This window comes from Mytilus edulis, chromosome 7, assembly GCF_963676685.1.
Source record: "Mytilus edulis chromosome 7, xbMytEdul2.2, whole genome shotgun sequence".
In the NCBI taxonomy this organism is placed as follows: Eukaryota; Metazoa; Mollusca; class Bivalvia; order Mytilida; family Mytilidae; genus Mytilus; species Mytilus edulis.
In genome coordinates this window covers 20,989,347-21,008,349 of record NC_092350.1, presented here as the reverse complement: position 1 = coordinate 21,008,349, position 19,003 = coordinate 20,989,347, and the positions used below count along the sequence as shown (strand labels likewise).

At 33.3% G+C, this 19,003-nt stretch overlaps 3 protein-coding genes across 3 annotated transcripts in view; 2 read left to right on the top strand and 1 right to left on the bottom strand.

Moving 5' to 3' along the window:
* Nucleotides 1–19,003, bottom strand: part of LOC139481010 (SET and MYND domain-containing protein 4-like) — a 45,137-nt gene that overhangs the window by 17,236 nt on the left and 8,898 nt on the right. The window contains exons 2-5 of the mRNA XM_071264030.1: nucleotides 6,519–6,663; nucleotides 4,674–4,763; nucleotides 3,810–3,933; nucleotides 1,970–2,029 (exon numbers count right to left, since the gene is read on the bottom strand). Of these exons, the coding sequence (XP_071120131.1) occupies nucleotides 1,970–2,029; nucleotides 3,810–3,933; nucleotides 4,674–4,763; nucleotides 6,519–6,663 (419 nt within the window). The remainder of the gene's footprint in view (nucleotides 1–1,969; nucleotides 2,030–3,809; nucleotides 3,934–4,673; nucleotides 4,764–6,518; nucleotides 6,664–19,003) is intronic.
* LOC139481009 (uncharacterized) lies at nucleotides 7,833–9,749 on the top strand. The gene has a single exon (XM_071264029.1). It carries the CDS (start codon nucleotides 9,020–9,022, stop codon nucleotides 9,728–9,730), a length of 711 nt encoding a protein of 236 aa, XP_071120130.1. The 5' UTR covers nucleotides 7,833–9,019; the 3' UTR covers nucleotides 9,731–9,749.
* On the top strand, nucleotides 9,749–12,662 carry LOC139481008 (uncharacterized). Its single transcript, XM_071264027.1, has one exon. It carries the CDS (start codon nucleotides 9,998–10,000, stop codon nucleotides 10,760–10,762), a length of 765 nt encoding a protein of 254 aa, XP_071120128.1. The 5' UTR covers nucleotides 9,749–9,997; the 3' UTR covers nucleotides 10,763–12,662.

Here is a 19,003-nt window from a genome sequence, read left to right as displayed (position 1 = left end):
ACATAAAGCCCCTCTACTATTGTAGGTGGGGTATAAAAATATTCAATTATTATTTACAATATAAAACTTCTCAGCGTCATTTCAGAATAAAATTACAGGTTTTGGCACATAATCTTGTAATATCTTGATTCGACAATAAATACCATTTTCTGACAATCTCTAAACTGTTAAAATGTTCATCAATTTTAAGAGACTCAGTAAAAAGAACTTGTCTTAGATCATTATAAACAGGAAAATGTAAAATAACATGATATTCATCTTCAGCAGTATTAAAACAATTAAAACAACATCTCTCTTTCAGCAGCAAATTTTCATACTTCCAGTTTTCAGTCTAATAGGAGCTACCCCACATCTAAATTTTGCAAAGGCGCTTCTTTCACAAAAAGCATCAATAGTTTGCAGTAGTTTCAAACAACATAATCCTGATTAAAAATCATATACAGTGAAACCTGTCCAAACCGAACACCCATGGGACTTTCGGTTTTGTTTGGTTTTCACAGGTGTTCGGATTGTAGAGGTAAACGGAAGTCGACATTCAAATAATGTTGGCTCTTACTGACAAGGGATAATAAGTGACACAACAGACCACAATTTATTTTGTGTTGATTTTGATGTAAATGTAAAAATATAAGTAGATGAAGATGGACGTATACGTATTGCTACATATTTTTTTTTTATATAAATCAAATGCCACTCCGTCAAACACGCCCATCGTTGTGAAACTATAAATCGTTCAATGATGTCCGAATTGGAGTGATTTTGCTTAATTTACTGATCAATTCAGATTCCAAGTCTCTGTCAAATGACAATTCCGAAGTTGAATTGAGGTCATCATTTTCAATTATCTGTACACACGAGTTCTCAGACTAAACTGGCCCCCGCTGATTGATACTTCGCCACAAGATAAGAGTGAAACAGCAGCAGGGGTCCAGTTTATTCTCGGACTTAATATCGTTGCTAAATAGCTCATGGAAATCTACAGGAGCATCTGAATAATATATAGGTCTTCTAAAGGGAATCCAACATCCCGTAAACATGTTTCGAAAGCCATTGACCTTGTTGTTTTGCATGACTTCTTAGTCCAGTTAAAGGCTTTAAAACTATTATTTATTTAAACAGTTTAACTACAGAATGGCAGTTACGATTTTGTGGCCGTAATTATTTGCGTCGGAGATTGTTGAGTAACGTGCATTTGATTAATCTCAGGGAAAGTTCCGTTTTTGCCCTTTTCGGCGATCGGGGCAGTTTAACATTTCTTCACCAAAAAAAATCATTTAATCACTGAATGCATGGACACAAACATGCTAATTAGTTTGAAATAACAACTCATTAGTTGATTTAACCTCCAATACCCTTGGGGTCATCCTGTGTTTGTTTAATTAAATCATGCAAGTAATTAAAAATACTTTTTTGTTTTGATTGCTATCGACCGATTTTGACAGGTAGTTTTTAAATACAAATTTAATAACGAGCCTTCAAAAAGCGTTCGGAATTCGGTATTGACAGGGTTCGGTTTTTTCAGGTTAAATTAACGCAAATTGATAGGGAAATTATGTGGGACTTTGAAAATTGTTCGGTTTAAACTGAAATTCGGTTTTATCAGGGTTCGGTTTACCCAGGTTTCACTGTATGTTCTTAATTTATTACGCCCATTTCCCTGTCTGGAAGAGGGTGAATTAACAATACTTTTCCATTCTTCAATATAATTATCAAACATTCTTGACATGACTGTCATGTCATTGAAAGAACAAAGCGGTGTGTAAACATTTCATAGGCATTGTATTAGCATATTTGAGAAATTGTAAAACATGCAAAATTGCCTAGACTTTGACAATTAAAGTCACATAAATCTAGTATGACTATTTTAATCCTAGAATTGTGTACTAACTTCATACTAATTCTTGAAAAAAAAAAAAAAATATACAGTGAAACTGTTAAATTGCGTAGGTTTATGTTGTAATATAAATACCTTTTCTTTTTTCTTCCATTTCTTTATTTTCAAAAACTTCATTTTTTGCAGTATTTACTTCTAATAATATAAAAGGTATATTTTAATGATTGAATACTATAAAGCATTGAAATATTGAAATTTTATATAATATTTTAAACATATCTAAAATATACTTTCACATAGTAATTTCAAAATTAACAAGGTGGTTAATAAATTACTCCGAAAATGTGTCATAATAATGAAAAAAAAATAATCATCAAATAAACCAGGTGCTGCGCAGGGCACAGCTTTATACGACTGCCGAGGTCGAACCCTGACCAGTTGGGGCATGTATGGACAAAACATTCAAGCTTGATACAGCTCTGAATTCAGATTGTGATAAAATTTTTGACATTATATGGGTTTCTTACACAAAACAAATGTCAAGATCTTACAAATCAATTAAAGATTTCTTCTTCAAACTTTTCAAAAATTTGAAATTTGAGAAATTTGATAAAAAACCATTGAAAACTAATACCACCCCTTTTTTTTTCAATTAGTCCAAAACCTGACACTTTTTTATACATAATTAACAAGAAGTATAAGGGAGGTAAATCTGAACATACCCAACATTGTATGTTAAAAGTTTATGAATTACCTCCCTTACACTGCTTTTTAATTGTCTTAATTGTCCATTGACGAGAAAAACCTAGTTTTCCTCCTTTTTTGTCCCTAATTTCAAAATATTCTGAGCCATTACCCCCCAAAGTCAATACTAACTATCCCCCCATGGTATGGAAACTTGTGGTATAATTTCAGAGAGATTCATCATACACTTAAACACAAGTTATTGTTTGAAACTACAAAAATGCTTATTTTGGGCCCCTATTACCTAAACTTTTGAAACCATAACCCCCCAAAATCAATACTAACTATCCCTCTATGGTATGGAAACTTGTGGTATAATTTCAGAGAGATTCCTACACTTACACACAAGTTATTGTTTGAAAACCAAAAAATAATGCTTATTTTGGGCCCCCTTTTTAGCCCCCAAATTCCAAAACTATTGGGACCATAACCCCCAAAATCAATCCCAACCTTCCTTTAGTGGTATTGAACCTTCTGGTAAAATTTGTAAAGATCCATTCACTAAAACTAAAGTTATTGTCCGGAAACTAAATCCGACGCAGACGACAACATGATAGCATTATACAACGCAAACATTTTTTTTTTGCGGTTGTATAAAAATAAATGAGGTAGGACAATAGTAATTTAACTCAATGGTCAGCAATTATTATAATGAATTTTAATTATATAAATGTAAACAGTATAAATTGCTTGAATGCTGTCCTATTTAAAACTATATATCTGAAAATAAAATTGGACAGCAATAAGGCAAAACACAATTATGTTTCGCATTGTTTATTTTCTTTAGTTACATCTTCTGACATCAGACTCGGACTTCTCTTGAATTGAATTTTAAATTTGCGTTTTGTTATGCATTTACTTTTTTACATTGGCTAGAGGTATAGGGGGAGGGTTGAGATCTCATAAACATGTTCAACCCAGCCGCATTTTTGCGCCTGTCCCAAGTCAGGAGCCTCTGGCCTTTGTTAGTCTTGTATTTTTTTAATTTTAGTTTCTTGTGTACAATTCGGAAATTAGTATGGCGTTCATTATCACTGAACTAGTATATATTTGTTTAGGGGCCAGCTGAAGGACGACTCCAGGTGCGGGAATGTCTCGCTACATTGAAGACCTGTTAGTGACCTTCTGCTGTTGTTTTTTCTATGGTTGGGTTGTTGTCTCTTTGACACATTCCCCATTTCCATTCTCAATTTTATTCAGTTTAACAAAAGAAAATATTTTAACCAATTACTTTCGCTTGCTTGTTGCATGTCTCCAGTATGGTAAAGACAGTGAGCCCATCTTAGATACAGTTTGTATGAGGTAGGTTCTGGGTACTGGTTATCTAATGCTAATTTGATAGATTCTATAGTCTCCTACAAAATACAAAAACACAAAGTAGTATGTTATCTTGCAAATAAAAGAATTCAATTCCAACCTTTTTTAGACTCTAATTTTTCAATAAAATACTTAACTGCACTGATTGGTCTTGTACCAAATCAAATCAAAAAGATTGTGAGCACCGAGGTGATAAGATTGATTTCATTTTGAATTGTGAACTAATATTGAACATTGCAATGTACAAAGCAAAGGGATATGTTCAGATAATATTTTGAAATGAGTTATCTTCCTTTGTTAATATATATAAGTGAAGGTAAAACAGGGAGATGCATTATGTTGTGTATTACTTTCTAATGTAATTGTCAATAAAATAGATTTCTTGACAATAATGATCATGCACATCATTTTGTAATTTGTGGGAATTGAGTTTTGATTGCAATTTATCTTTACTCTAAAAAAATAGCAAATAAATTTCAGGGGAGATAATTACACTGGATGTTAGAATTTTTTAATTTATTTTTCCATCATTTTAAAAATAGTTGATCTCCATGTTTTTTCAAACTAGTCACAAGATTTTCCTGATATAAACCTTTGATATAGATTTTTTTTTAAATCTGTCAAGAGTTGTTCACATGTGAGGGATTACAAGACTAAAGGGAAGCCTTGTATTTCTGTGTCCCCATCACAGGTGTGCGCTGGGGGAAAAAATACAAAATAAGTACCGTAAAATTAATATAAAATCACTAAATGGAGTTCTAAAGTTTATATAAAATACCTGATACAATTTTAAGTAAAAGCAGACAGCTGAATAATTTCCATAAGCTAGACCAAGATCTCTGGTTTTATCTGGTGCTTCCATTACACTCTAAAACAGTTAAAGACATTTACTCCAATTATCTTTTGTAAATAATTAATACTCGATCATACATGAATATAATGTCTAATTTTTCTGTTCATATAGTATTAAATAATATTTAAAACACAAAAAAAGTTCTACTTGTTTCAAAAAGCTGAGAAGTGTTTACATTTTTATGTATCATGTTGGAGAAATGTCATTTTTATCTGGTACAAAGTTTTGATTTATTTTACTGATAATAGGGGTCAAAGTTAAAAAAATACTTATAGTGTATCCTAACCTGAACTTGTACCTTCTAGATGTTTAATTTATTTCGGTTAACTTCTGTTGGATATTTTGAGTCCGACTTCCACTGATTTCACCCAATATCTTATTTTATATAATTCTAAATACAAGAGTGCACACACTGAAATGTCTCGCCTTCTTTACTAATCATTGATATTATGTTGATAGTCCTAAGTATAAAGCTTTATTACAACTGTCACATAAACTTAACATTAACCAAGATAGCTAAACAAAGACCAATGAACCATGAAAATGAGGTCAAGGTCAGATGAACCATGCCAGGCAGACATGTACAGCTAACAAAGCTTCCATACAACAAATATAGTTGACCTACTTATAGTTTAAGAAAAATAGACCAAAACACAAAAACTTAACACTGTGCAATGAACCGTGCAATTGAGGTCATGGTCAAATAAAACCTGCGGGACTGACATATAGATCATAATATATTTCCATACACCAAATATAGTTGACCTTTGGCATATAATATTAGATAAAAAGACCAAAACTTAAAAACTTAACTTTGACCACTGAACCATGAAAATGAGGTCAAGGTCAGATGATATCTGCCCGCTAGACATGTACACCTTACAATCATTCCATACAACAAATATAGCAGACCTTTTGAATAAAGTATGAGAAAAACAGACCAAAACACAAAAACTTAACTGTAACCACTGAACCATGAAAATGAGGTCAAGGTCAGATGACACCTGCCAGTTGGACATGTACACCTTCCAGTCCTTCCATACACCAAATATACTAGTCCTATTGCTTATAGTATCTGAGATATGGACTTGACCACCAAAACTTAACCTTGTTCACTGATCCATGAAATGAGGTCGAGGTCAAGTGAAAACTGTCTGACGGGCATGAGGACCTTGCAAGGTACGCACATACCAAATATAGTTATCCTATTACTTATAATAAGAGAGAATTCAACATTACAAAAATTCTGAACTTTTTTTTCAAGTGGTCACTGAACCATGAAAATGAGGTCAAGGACATTGGACATGTGACTGACGGAAACTTTGTAACATGAGGCATCTATATACAAAGTATGAAGCATCCAGGTCTTTCACCTTCTAAAATATAAACCTTTTAAGAAGTTAGCTAACGCCGCCGCCGTAGCAGCCGCCGTATCACTATCCCTATGTAGAGCTTTCTGCAACAAAAGTTGCAGGCTCGACAAAAACTAGGAACATCATGGAAACAGGTAACCGAAAGTCAAATAGAAAACGTTTAAAATTCAGAATTTTGAGTGAACCCATTTCTTAAACATGATAAAGCTAATTGATTCTACCAAATTATAATGTTTTGATATTAAATTTTGATTTAAATACATTGTAGGTTCTCTTTCCTGGTTGTATTTCATAAAAGCATGAACAAATTATAGAATATATGTGTATTTACATAGATACATCATGTGCCTACATGACCTAGGTTTTATGTTTAACTAACTGCATATTTCCTCTGTACCTGTGTATAAAATTCCAATGCATCTTTATATTTCTTCTCTTGAAACAATTTATTTCCATAGTTTCTGTGCTGTGTTGATTTTTCAGGTGATTTTAAATGAAGTTTTTCACACGATTCCATATAAAACTGAAGCCAAGATACATTTCTGGAAAACAAATTTTATCTGATAAATATTAGTACTGATACGTGTACTGTAAATTCATAAATTATTGTTTTTATTACATGTAATGCAAAAAGTGAGTCAGGGTTATAATCGCGATAATTTAAACTCACATTTTGAAATTTTTTAACAGGATTTTTCTCAATACCGCAGAAATCAAAATCGCATTTTAGTCTAAAATGACAAAATCTCAATAATAAATGCACCCAATATTTTCTGAATTTACAGTACATATGTACATACAGGTATCATTTTTTTCTTACCTAATCTATAGTGGTACTGTGATTAACTTTCATCCATTTGAATTTATTTCCTTACTTATCCTGAATAACCTTCTTAAATGTTTATTCTTTCTGTTTAGCCTTCAGGCTGTAAGTTAACCTGAACAAATAATAGTATGCTGAATTCAATTCATGTAGTGCTGGCTTTATTGATCATTGCAACTATATGATCTGACACTCTTTGAGATATAATTTAACTATATGTAAATGTTTCAAAATAATTCAAGACTAAAAGCAGAGGCCATGAAAATAAGGTCAAAGTTTTTTTTTGTGCATATATCCTAGACATAAAATTGAGAAAGGAAATGGTGAATATGTCAAAGCGACAACCACCCGACCATAGAGCAAACAACAGCCGAAGGCAACCAATGGGTCTTCAATGTAGCGAGAATTCCCGCACCCGTAGGTGTCCTTCAGCTGGCCCCTAAAATATGCATAATAGTACAGTGATAATGGACGTCATATTAAACTCCGAATTATACACAAGAAACTAAAATAATGTACTACCCACAATTATTCCATAAACCAACTATGACAAGTGCAAGTTAACTTGTCTGCCTTTCCTACACTTGGCTCTGGCTGTATTGGAAGCAGTTTGTGAAGTTGATTAATGCTTTTATCACTGAGCAGGTTCTGAATTGTCTATGAGTCAAGGTTGTCCCTGCTGTCAGTTTGGATCTTCTTTAGTAAGTGCAAAGGGGCTGCTATATCAGCACTAGAGTGGAATACTTTGTAAGATCATGATTCACTTTCTTGAAATGCTAATTAAAATCATAAAATCCTTTGTTTGAAGTGTTTACAATGGTTTAAACATACATCTTTGGACATTTTGAGCAGAATACATTAGTTTAAACCAGGGCTTCTGTGACGAACTTCATTATGTGATTTTTATCTTTTATAAATTATTTGCTTATTGTTCATAAATTGTAATTCATGAAAGGCAGCTCACTATCTTATTTTCATGGTTTATAAAGGTATGTATAAATTTCACCCTGATTGGCACCCCACTCATTGATTTACGCGCCAGGTAAAAATCATGTGACAAGTAGCACATGGTTTTTCATACAGGTAAAGTGGTTAGGCAGAGCACACCTAGATTTTGATGTGAACAGACGTTCTGTCTGCTGCAGTTCACTTATATTTGGTGATACCTCAAAATTGTCAATTCAGGACATGGAGATTCACAGGACAATATAATGAATTTGCTCAGGGGTTGGTCCATGCAGTTTTAATGCTCACTTTTGGAGCGGCAGCATTTAAATGGTCAGACAACGTACGTCCTATTTATTGACACAGAGCTTCCCAAATACCAGTTGTGAGGTTTAGTTTAACGTATCATACAACGGCCAATATATATATGTTATGTGGCAGAAATTACGTATTTACGTTTATAGAAGCTGTGGTATATTCACCGGAAGTTGGTGTTAGTTTACCGGAAGTCCGTGTTTCATTTAACGGAAGTGGCATATCAATATAGAAGCTATGCAATTAGTGAAATGTATTTTATAAGTGAATATATAGTGAGCCATACATCTTATTGATGTTACAAGTGTACACAAGTCAATATTAAATAGTGAAAAGTTTAATAAAGTAAAAGTTTAGAATAATTCAATCTGAAAGTATTTGATGTTCGTTCCAAGCGACGTCCTAGATCTTGACCGCAAACAGAGTGAATGATAGCAGATGTGATGAGACATTTTTCTGATTAGTTTCAATTTATACTTACTAACATTTCAGTTGTTTACTTTGTTTATTTGTATTCATTTGAATGTTATAATTATGTTTAGTTTTGTTTGATTTTGTTTATTTTTGTTTTAGTAAAATATTATTTTTTACTTGTGTTTCTATGAGTGTTGGCCAACTGACAATCCGATTATCCTACGTCTTTACAATGGTGGCAGCGGTGGGATTGTCACAGGTCCAACATTAATAGAGTTCATTTGTTATGAAGGTATAACCAGACACTGTTGATTTATTTTTGAGACTTTATTCCTGGTAACCTTACTCTGAAATATTTGTATATTTTTTTTGTATCATTATCAGATTAGATTGTGTACAACATGACGTCAGAAAAGTTGCCACAGTGGATGGCAGACTTGATTGATAAAGGTGAAACGGCATCTACTTGTTTAAATTTGTATAGAGAGATGCAAGCTGCAGAAAGAGATGAGAGAGCAGCTGAACGAGATATGAGAAAAGCAGAGATGGACAATAGTTATAGACTGAGAGAGCTGGAGTTGAGAGAGAAAGAGTTGGCAACAGGAGGTAAAAGTAGTTTTAAAACGTCTGAGTCTATTAAGACTAAGTTACCTAAATTTTCTGAAGGTCAAGATCCAGATGTATTTTTGAAAGCTTTTGAAAAACTTGTTACACTTCATAAAATTCAAAAGAGTGAATGGCCACTACGACTTATTCCCCTTCTTTGTGGTAAAGCTCTTGAGGCATATTCCAGGTTGAGTGATGAGGATAGTAGGTTATACGACAAGATTAAGACAGCTATTTTGGTTCGGTATGAGTTAACTTCTGAGGCATATCGGGCTAAGTTCAGGAATTCGGCTCAGTTTGCTGGGGAGTCTTTCAAGGAATTTTCTGTACGGATAGAGGGTTTTTTAAGGCACTGGTGTGCCAGAGAAGACATTGATGGTAGTTTTGATAAGCTCTATGATTTGATGGTCAGGGATCAGTTGACAGTAAGTAGTGATAAGGATTTAAGGTTGTGGATTCAGGAGCATACACCACCGGATCTTAGGTCTTTAGTAGAACTAGCCTAAGCTTATCAAACAGCACACAAAGATGTAGGTAAGGGTAATGATAAAGCACAGTCTAGCAGTGATTATCAGAAGAAACAGAGTAAATCGAATGGGAACAATCAAGGTCAGTATAAACCTGAAACCAGAACATGCTTTGTGTGTAACCGCAAAGGACATATTGCTTCAGATTGTATTTTAAGGAATAGACAACAAGGTAAAATAGGATTATGTTTTGTTAAGCCAGGACAAACAGAACCATGTAGTACAGTTGACGAATACGCAGGTGGCATGACAATTCGGTTACCAGGGGTGTCATGTGACGAGGTGAAGACAAACAAAGTACCAGGATTAGATATAGTTGAAGGTAAGGTAAACAGTAAACCAGTTTCAGTGTTAAGGGACACAGGATGTTCAACTGTTTTTGTAAACCAAAAATTTGTTGACTCCGATAAGTTTACAGGTAAGAGTAGAGATATTTGTCTTGCAGATGGCTCGACACGTGTATGCAAGGAAGTTTGGATTGATATTAACACTCCTTTTGTTTCAGGTACTGTTTTAGCTCTAGTTTTGGATACTCCTTTCGCAGAGCTCATCATAGGGAACTATGTTAACACTTATATACCTACTAGTGTTAAGGACACTGTTGTAGTTAGTGATGATTCTGTAGATTTTTCAGTTTTAGATCCAGTTTTAGATCCATCTTCAGAGCCATGTCAAGCAGTGCAGACTAGATCACAGAAGATTAAACAGTCGGATGAGGAGATAAGAATTGAGAAGAACACAGAGAAGTATAGTGATGATTTACCTTTAACAGAGCCTTTTCAAATTACTAATTCTGACTCTAATTTTCAGATTTGTACTAGACAGGAGCTGATTGATGCGCAGAAGTCTGATCATACTTTAGATACTATTAGATCTTATATTACAGATGACTCGGATGAACAGTCTTATTTTACAATAAGATCTGATATACTTTACAGGATATTTAGGACACAGTCAAGGGAAACAATTAGTCAAATTGTTGTCCCTCAGAAGTTTCGGAACACAGTTTAGACCTTAGGTCATGATATTTCTTTAGCAGGTCATTTGGGTATTACTAAGACCAGGTATAGGATTATGCAGCATTTCTATTGGCCTAGAATATTTGTTGATATTGCTCAGTATTGTAGATCATGTCCAGAGTGTCTAAGAGGGGTTCAGAAGAGTAGAATTTCTAAAGCTCCACTTGTCAGTATACCTCCTATGGACGAACCATTTCACAAGACAGATGAACCAGTTTTCAAGGAACCACACCCTTTGCCGTATGCAGTTAGAAACCAAGTCAAGGTAGAAGTTGAGATGTTAAAGCCTGGTATTATTGAACCTTCAACCAGTACTTACGCAGCACCAGTGGTTCTAGTAAAGAAGAAGGTTCCAGTATTCAATTTTGCGTGGATTATCATTATATTTATTTTATTATTTATTTTACAGACAGATGCTTCACAGTTTGGTCTCAGTGCTGTTTTGGAGCAGGGATTTGAAGATGGCAGACATCCAGTTATTTTTATCAGTAAGAAGCTGAGTGGTGCAGAATGTAACTATGCAGTCATCGAAAAGGAATGTTATGCTATTGTATCATGTGTATGGGCGGTAAAAACATTGAGGGTATATTTAGAAGGTAGTGAATTTACTATTTTCAGTGACCGTGCACCTTTGCAGTGGCTTTATAGAATGAAAACCAGCAACCAGCGTTTACTTCGCTGGAGTTTATTTTTACAGGAGTTTAGGTACACGATTACACATATTCCAGGAAAGCAGAATATAGCAGCAGATGCACTTTCTAGGTGTGACGAAGATTGACCCCTGAGCAGTTATTAGCATATGATGTGTATATTTAGTATCTATGTATATATTGAGGTATTAATTTCAGATTATTTTCGTTTTGAAGTTCGTTGGTGTTGGCTGGACTAAATCATAGTTTAGTCTTTTGAAGAGGGACGTATGTGACGAACTTCATTATGTGATTTTTATCTTTTATAAATTATTTGCTTATTGTTCATAAATTGTAATTCATGAAAGGCAGCTCACTATCTTATTTTCATGGTTTATAAAGGTATGTATAAATTTCACCCTGATTGGCACCCCACTCATTGATTTACGCGCCAGGTAAAAATCATGTGACAAGTAGCACATGGTTTTTCATACAGGTAAAGTGGTTAGGCAGAGCACACCTAGATTTTGATGTGAACAGACGTTCTGTCTGCTGCAGTTCACTTATATTTGGTGATACCTCAAAATTGTCAATTCAGGACATGGAGATTCACAGGACAATATAATGAATTTGCTCAGGGGTTGGTCCATGCAGTTTTAATGCTCACTTTTGGAGCGGCAGCATTTAAATGGTCAGACAACGTACGTCCTATTTATTGACACAGAGCTTCCCAAATACCAGTTGTGAGGTTTAGTTTAACGTATCATACAACGGCCAATATATATATGTTATGTGGCAGAAATTACGTATTTACGTTTATAGAAGCTGTGGTATATTCACCGGAAGTTGGTGTTAGTTTACCGGAAGTCCGTGTTTCATTTAACGGAAGTGGCATATCAATATAGAAGCTATGCAATTAGTGAAATGTATTTTATAAGTGAATATATAGTGAGCCATACATCTTATTGATGTTACAAGTGTACACAAGTCAATATGAAATAGTGAAAAGTTTAATAAAGTAAAAGTTTAGAATAATTCAATCTGAAAGTATTTGATGTTCGTTCCAAGCGACGTCCTAGATCTTGACCGCAAACAGAGTGAATGATAGCAGATGTGATGAGACATTTTTCTGATTAGTTTCAATTTATACTTACTAACATTTCAGTTGTTTACTTTGTTTATTTGTATTCATTTGAATGTTATAATTATGTTTAGTTTTGTTTGATTTTGTTTATTTTTGTTTTAGTAAAATATTATTTTTTACTTGTGTTTCTATGAGTGTTGGCCAACTGACAATCCGATTATCCTACGTCTTTACAGCTTCCAAAAAATATTTGACCCAGCCGGACATTTCATATCTGATCCCGATTTTAATCCCTTAAGACTTAGTCACAAAAGGCAATTATGGTAATCAGATGGCCATTCCAATGATTGACATTAGATTAAAACAAGAGGCTCTCAAGAGCCTGAATCGCTCACCTGAATTTTTTTGGTTTAATCTCTCATCAATGATTATTTTGGCTTTTCAATTTATTTAAATGTTCTTTGAATCGTCCTATTTTCTTCAAAAGCAAAAAAAAATCATTTTCTCCTATGTTCTATTTTAGCCATAGGAGCTATGTTTCTTGACATACAAGGAAATGAAATATAAAATTTATACTAGATACTCTGAAACTCTGAAACTCATTTAGCCTAAGTTTGGCTGAAATTGATACAGCAGTTTCATAAGAGAAGATTTTTTAAAGTAAGTCAACATGATGAACAAATTGTGAAAAAAGTCTTTAAAGGGCAATAACTCCTAAAGAGGTCAATTGACAATTTTGGTCATGTTAACTTATTTGTAGATCTTACTTTGCTGATCTTTTTTGCTGTTTACAGTTTATCTTTATCTATAATAATATTCAAGATAATGACCAAAAACTGCAAAATTTCCTTAAAATTACCAATTAAGTGGCAGCAACCCAACAATTGGATGTTTGATTCATCTGAAAATTTCAGGGCTGATAGATATTGACCTAATGAACATTTTTACTCCATGTCAGATTTGCTCTTAATGCTTTCGTTTTTGAGATATAAGCCAAAAACTGCATTTGACCCCTATGTTCTATTTTAAGTAACGGCGGCCATGTTTTTTGACGGATCAAAAATCAAAGCACACACTTTGTGCAGGATAATCTAAGGAACAACCATGCTAAGTTTTAACCAAATCCATTCAGTAGTTTCAGAGGAGAAGATTTTTTAAAGTTAGCAAATATGATGAACAAATTGTGAAAAATTGTCATTAAAGGACAATAACCCCTTAAGGGGTCAATTGACAATTTTGGTCATATAAACTTATTTGTAGATCTTACTTTGCTGATCTTTTTTGCTGTTTACAGTTTATCTTTATCTATAATAATATTCAAGATAATGACCAAAAACTGCAAAATTTCCTTAAAATTACCAATTAAGTGGCAGCAACCCAACAATTGGATGTTTGATTCATCTGAAAATTTCAGGGCTGATAGATATTGACCTAATGAACATTTTTACTCCATGTCAGATTTGCTCTTAATGCTTTCGTTTTTGAGATATAAGCCAAAAACTGCATTTGACCCCTATGTTCTATTTTAAGTAACGGCGGCCATGTTTTTTGACAGATCAAAAATCAAAGCACACACTTTGTGCAGGATAATCTAAGGAACAACCATGCTAAGTTTTAACCAAATCCATTCAGTAGTTTCAGAGGAGAAGATTTTTTAAAGTTAGCAAATATGATGAACAAATTGTGAAAAATTGTCATTAAAGGACAATAACCCCTTAAGGGGTCAATTGACAATTTTGGTCATATTAACTTATTTGTAGATCTTACTTTGCTGATCTTTTTTGCTGTTTACAGTTTATCTTTATCTATAATAATATTCAAGATAATGACCAAAAACTGCAAAATTTCCTTAAAATTACCAATTAAGTGGCAGCAACCCAACAATTGGATGTTTGATTCATCTGAAAATTTCAGGGCTGATAGATATTGACCTAATGAACATTTTTACTCCATGTCAGATTTGCTCTTAATGCTTTCGTTTTTGAGATATAAGCCAAAAACTGCATTTGACCCCTATGTTCTATTTTAAGTAACGGCGGCCATGTTTTTTGACGGATCAAAAATCAAAGCACACACTTTGTGCAGGATAATCTAAGGAACAACCACGCTAAGTTTTAACCAAATCCATTCAGTAGTTTCAGAGGAGAAGATTTTTTAAAGTTAGCAAATATGATGAACAAATTGTGAAAAATTGTCATTAAAGGACAATAACCCCTTAAGGGGTCAATTGACAATTTTGGTCATATAAACTTATTTGTAGATCTTACTTTGCTGATCTTTTTTGCTGTTTACAGTTTATCTTTATCTATAATAATATTCAAGATAATGACCAAAAACTGCAAAATTTCCTTAAAATTACCAATTAAGTGGCAGCAACCCAACAATGGTTTGTTTGATTCATCTGAAAATTTCAGGGCTGATAGATCTTGACCTAATGAACATTTTTACCCCCATGTCAGATTTGCTCTAAATGCTTTCGTTTTTGAGATATAAGCCAAAAACTGCATTTGACCCCTATGTTCTATTTTAAGTAACGGTGGCCATGTTTTTTGACGGATCAAAAATCGAAGCGCACGTTTTGTGCAGGATATACAAAGGAACAATCATGTTAAGTTTCATTTAAATCCATTCAGTAGTTTCAGAGGAGAAGATGTTTGAAAAATTGTTAACGACGACAGACGACGACGACGACGACGGACGCCAAGTGATGAGAAAAGCTCACATGGCCTTTTAGGCCAGGTGAGCTAAAAAAAAGATTTTAAACTTAACTTTGATATGAATTTGATGTCCGGATGTAAACTTTTAAATTGGCAGTGCATCATTCAAAGTGTGCACATCCCCATGCTCATATCTGCCTTAGACTTTTTATTTGTGCAAAATGACCATGTCAAAAACTTTACTTTCGTTTTTAATATCACATTTTTCTAAAACCGGATTGTGTCAGACTTGGACAATGTTAAAACATGGACCATAAACCGATACGTAAAATCCGTGTATGTTTACAAAGCACAACTGAGTGCAGAAGCTCTTTCTACATTATTTCTTCAACAAAATATTTGAAATGATAGTTAGATACAGTTATCAATGATAATTTTAGCATTTTTGAAGAAATGTAGGATGCATAATTAAATTTCCCACCTGTGCACATGCGCACACGTGTTCTAGTGTATACAATGTAGTTCTGACAATTTTTCATTTACAGCAGATTCCAACAAGTATGAAGCTACAGGTAGATTCTTTGGTTAGCTTCCTTGTTAGCTCAACCATGAAATGATTATTACCTCAAAATTGGGAGGAGCATAGCACCAATTCATCATCCAATGAAAACACTCATATCAATGGCCTGTTTATAATATGTATGTTTCATACAAACAGGTTTCCCTAAACAACTTTGCAAATTAAATTTCATTTCTTATAGTTTTTGATTGAATTAAAAAATTCTATGTATTACAATAAATTAGATGCGGAGTTACGGTTTATGTTTTGTTCAAGGATCATGATGTACCCTTGTGTTGATTCAATGTTAAACAAATGGAAATTTTATAGAAAATCCACAGCATTTCCCCATGCACTTTCATAGTTGGCAATTTAGAATTTGATATATAATGTATGGAGGCTTTTTTGCAAGCAGTGCTAGCAATGATTTCATCAAAACAAGTTTATAAATTTAGATATTGGTTTAAACAAATATATAATGGACCAATTCAAGTACACCTTCTAGGGTGCGCTCGAATTTCGTGACTTCGGACGAAATTTTTTAATTTACATTTAATTTAACAGTTGTCTAGGACTTTTTGTAAACAATAAACGCTAGCACATCATTCACTGGGGTAAAGCTGATGACCGTAACTGCATTCACGGTCATCCCAAGATGTCGGATGAAAAATTAGGTCAGTTTCTGTATTGTCTGTTAAAGTGTTTTTATATCATTTTCTTTAGAAATCATACATTGAAACGATGTAAATTTATAAAAGAATCACTCGGAAATCACCAATTACTTCTGAGAAATGTGCATGAAACGGGAAATTCGATTTGAAAAAATCGCCAAGATGACCGTAAATCACAATCGAGATGACCGTAACAGAATCAGCGATTCATAACAAGGCTGACCGTAACTGCTTTTAAGATGACCGTAATTTGTCAATGATGACCGTAACTTTTAAAGGATGACCCTCAATTCTAAGAAATATCCGTATTTATATAACTATCTTTTTGTATCAAATGATTAATCGTGTTGGTATACACATATTAATATGGAAGTTTTATCCTATAGGTAGAAGAAAATAAGACGTGCTTCAAATGCAAAGATTACCATATGTATCTTTTTTACAGTAGAGGGTTCAATTTTTAAAATGAATTTGCTAAAAGACATGCAAATGAACAGGAAGGGAAAACATGCTACAAAAGCGCGATAAAATAACACCTTACAAGCATAATGAAAAAAATGCGGTGCACAGCCTTCAACTGCTCGACAAAAGATTTTTTTTTGTTTCTGGGATTCCTTTTAATGACATATAATATATACACATTTTTAAAAATGCCAAAAAATTGCATGTACACCCATTGATATTATATCGTCTTTCATTTTGTCGTACAAATAAAATAACAGAAATATTTTGAAAATATCATTCGAATAAACTAGTGAATGTGAGCTCCAGCAAAGTAGATCCTTAAAATAGTATTGTACGAAAAGCGTATCACAAGGCGGAACGTTGTCAATTTGTATATATACAGAAATGTTATTCATACAGTCAGGATTCTACTTCTTCAAAATTATCTCCCCATTACGCCAGTTCATGCTCACAATCGTAGAAATGGAAGCCATTGTAGGGATGACGCTCTGCCAATTTTGCTCTTGAAAACTGATAAATTTATCCACATAGCACCATTACGATCGATCGTTATATGTCAGTTATATTTTAAAAGACAAATGTATCTACTAGCTAATAAGCATTAGTTAATGATCTTGTCTGCATTGATTCAACTTAAAAATATTGTCTGTTTGGATGTCAGATGGAATTTTTGAAAATTCTTAAGCATTTAAAAAAATTCTAATTAAATATTTCGTGGAAGGGCAGACTAAACATTTTCAGTGGTTGAAGATTATAAACCCTAGTTATCACACACACATTTTCATCATACAAATTTAAAGACTGTCGTCAAGTACTTTTAGAAAAAATAGCTATTCGAACACACCTACTCGGTTTTTGTGATTCATTAGATAGGTATTACAATTGACCCATATATCTCATCTTTTCGTACTGTCATTTTTTTACGTTATAAAGTCAACCTGTAGCTTTGATATATAATAATGATAGAATCTGAAGCGAGATGCTATATAAAATACTCTTGCTTTGTACGTTTTAAAGACAAAATATACACCCCAAACATGCCCTAACATAAAAAGGTGCACTCGATTTTTCTCTTTTCGATACAATCGTTACCTGTTTTGGGGAATTTTTTCTTGATTCACATAATGGAAGGGCAGACACGAAAATTTCTGAACTAAAAGATTGATATGTTCTCCGTCCGTGATAAAAAAAAATCGGAGGTTATGCATTTTCTACATCCAACTTATAGATACTATATATAAAAAAGAAGATGTGGTATTATTGCCAATGAGACAGCTATCCAGAAAAGACCAAAATGACACAAACATTAACAACTATAGGTAACCGTAAGGCCTTCAACAATGAGCAAAGCCCATACCGCATAGTCAGCTATAAAAGGCCCCGATAAGAACCATGTCGTCGACTTGATATCTTATTGTTTTGCATTACTATGTAAAAACATAGATACATTGAAAACTTATGCAAATGGTGTTTTTAAAATAAGAAAATTGTCGTTTTATTTGTTTCTATTAACTTTTTAAAATTTTGTTGCTATATCAAACATTACAGTTAACTTTTATCGCTTTCTCGATAAACACAGAGCTTCGATTCTTTTGTTCTATTTCAAAAGTGTTTCCGCCTGCATATATCAAGACAAATTAAGATTTTAATCTGCTTCCTCTGGACCCATACACATGGGCTCGATTACCAAATATTCGTATGTATTATTAATGTATTTAATGATCCATTTATTGGCATTATGTTTTTCTGGTCTGTGCGTACATTCGTCCGTTCGTCTGTTTGTTTGTCCGTTTGTCCAGCTTCAAGTTAAATAAAATTGAAACTTAGTACACATTTTCCCTATGGAATGATCTTTTTAATTCTAATGCCAAATTACAGTTTTATCCCATTTTCATAGTCCAATAAACGTAGAAAATGATAGTGTAGATGAGGCATCCGTGTACTAGGGACACATTCATGTTTCTTCAAATTTTCGTCGTATCGCTGTAATTTGTGTTAAAATTTTAACGTCGATATCAATAAATATTTCATTGTTTACGAGAAATATGCAATTTACTATCATTGTTATAAATCCTAAATATGGCCAATTATATTATAGTTTAAAAAAAGAAATTTATGAAACATATTTATATCCGCTAACCGAGCCCCTATTGAGATCGACAAACTCA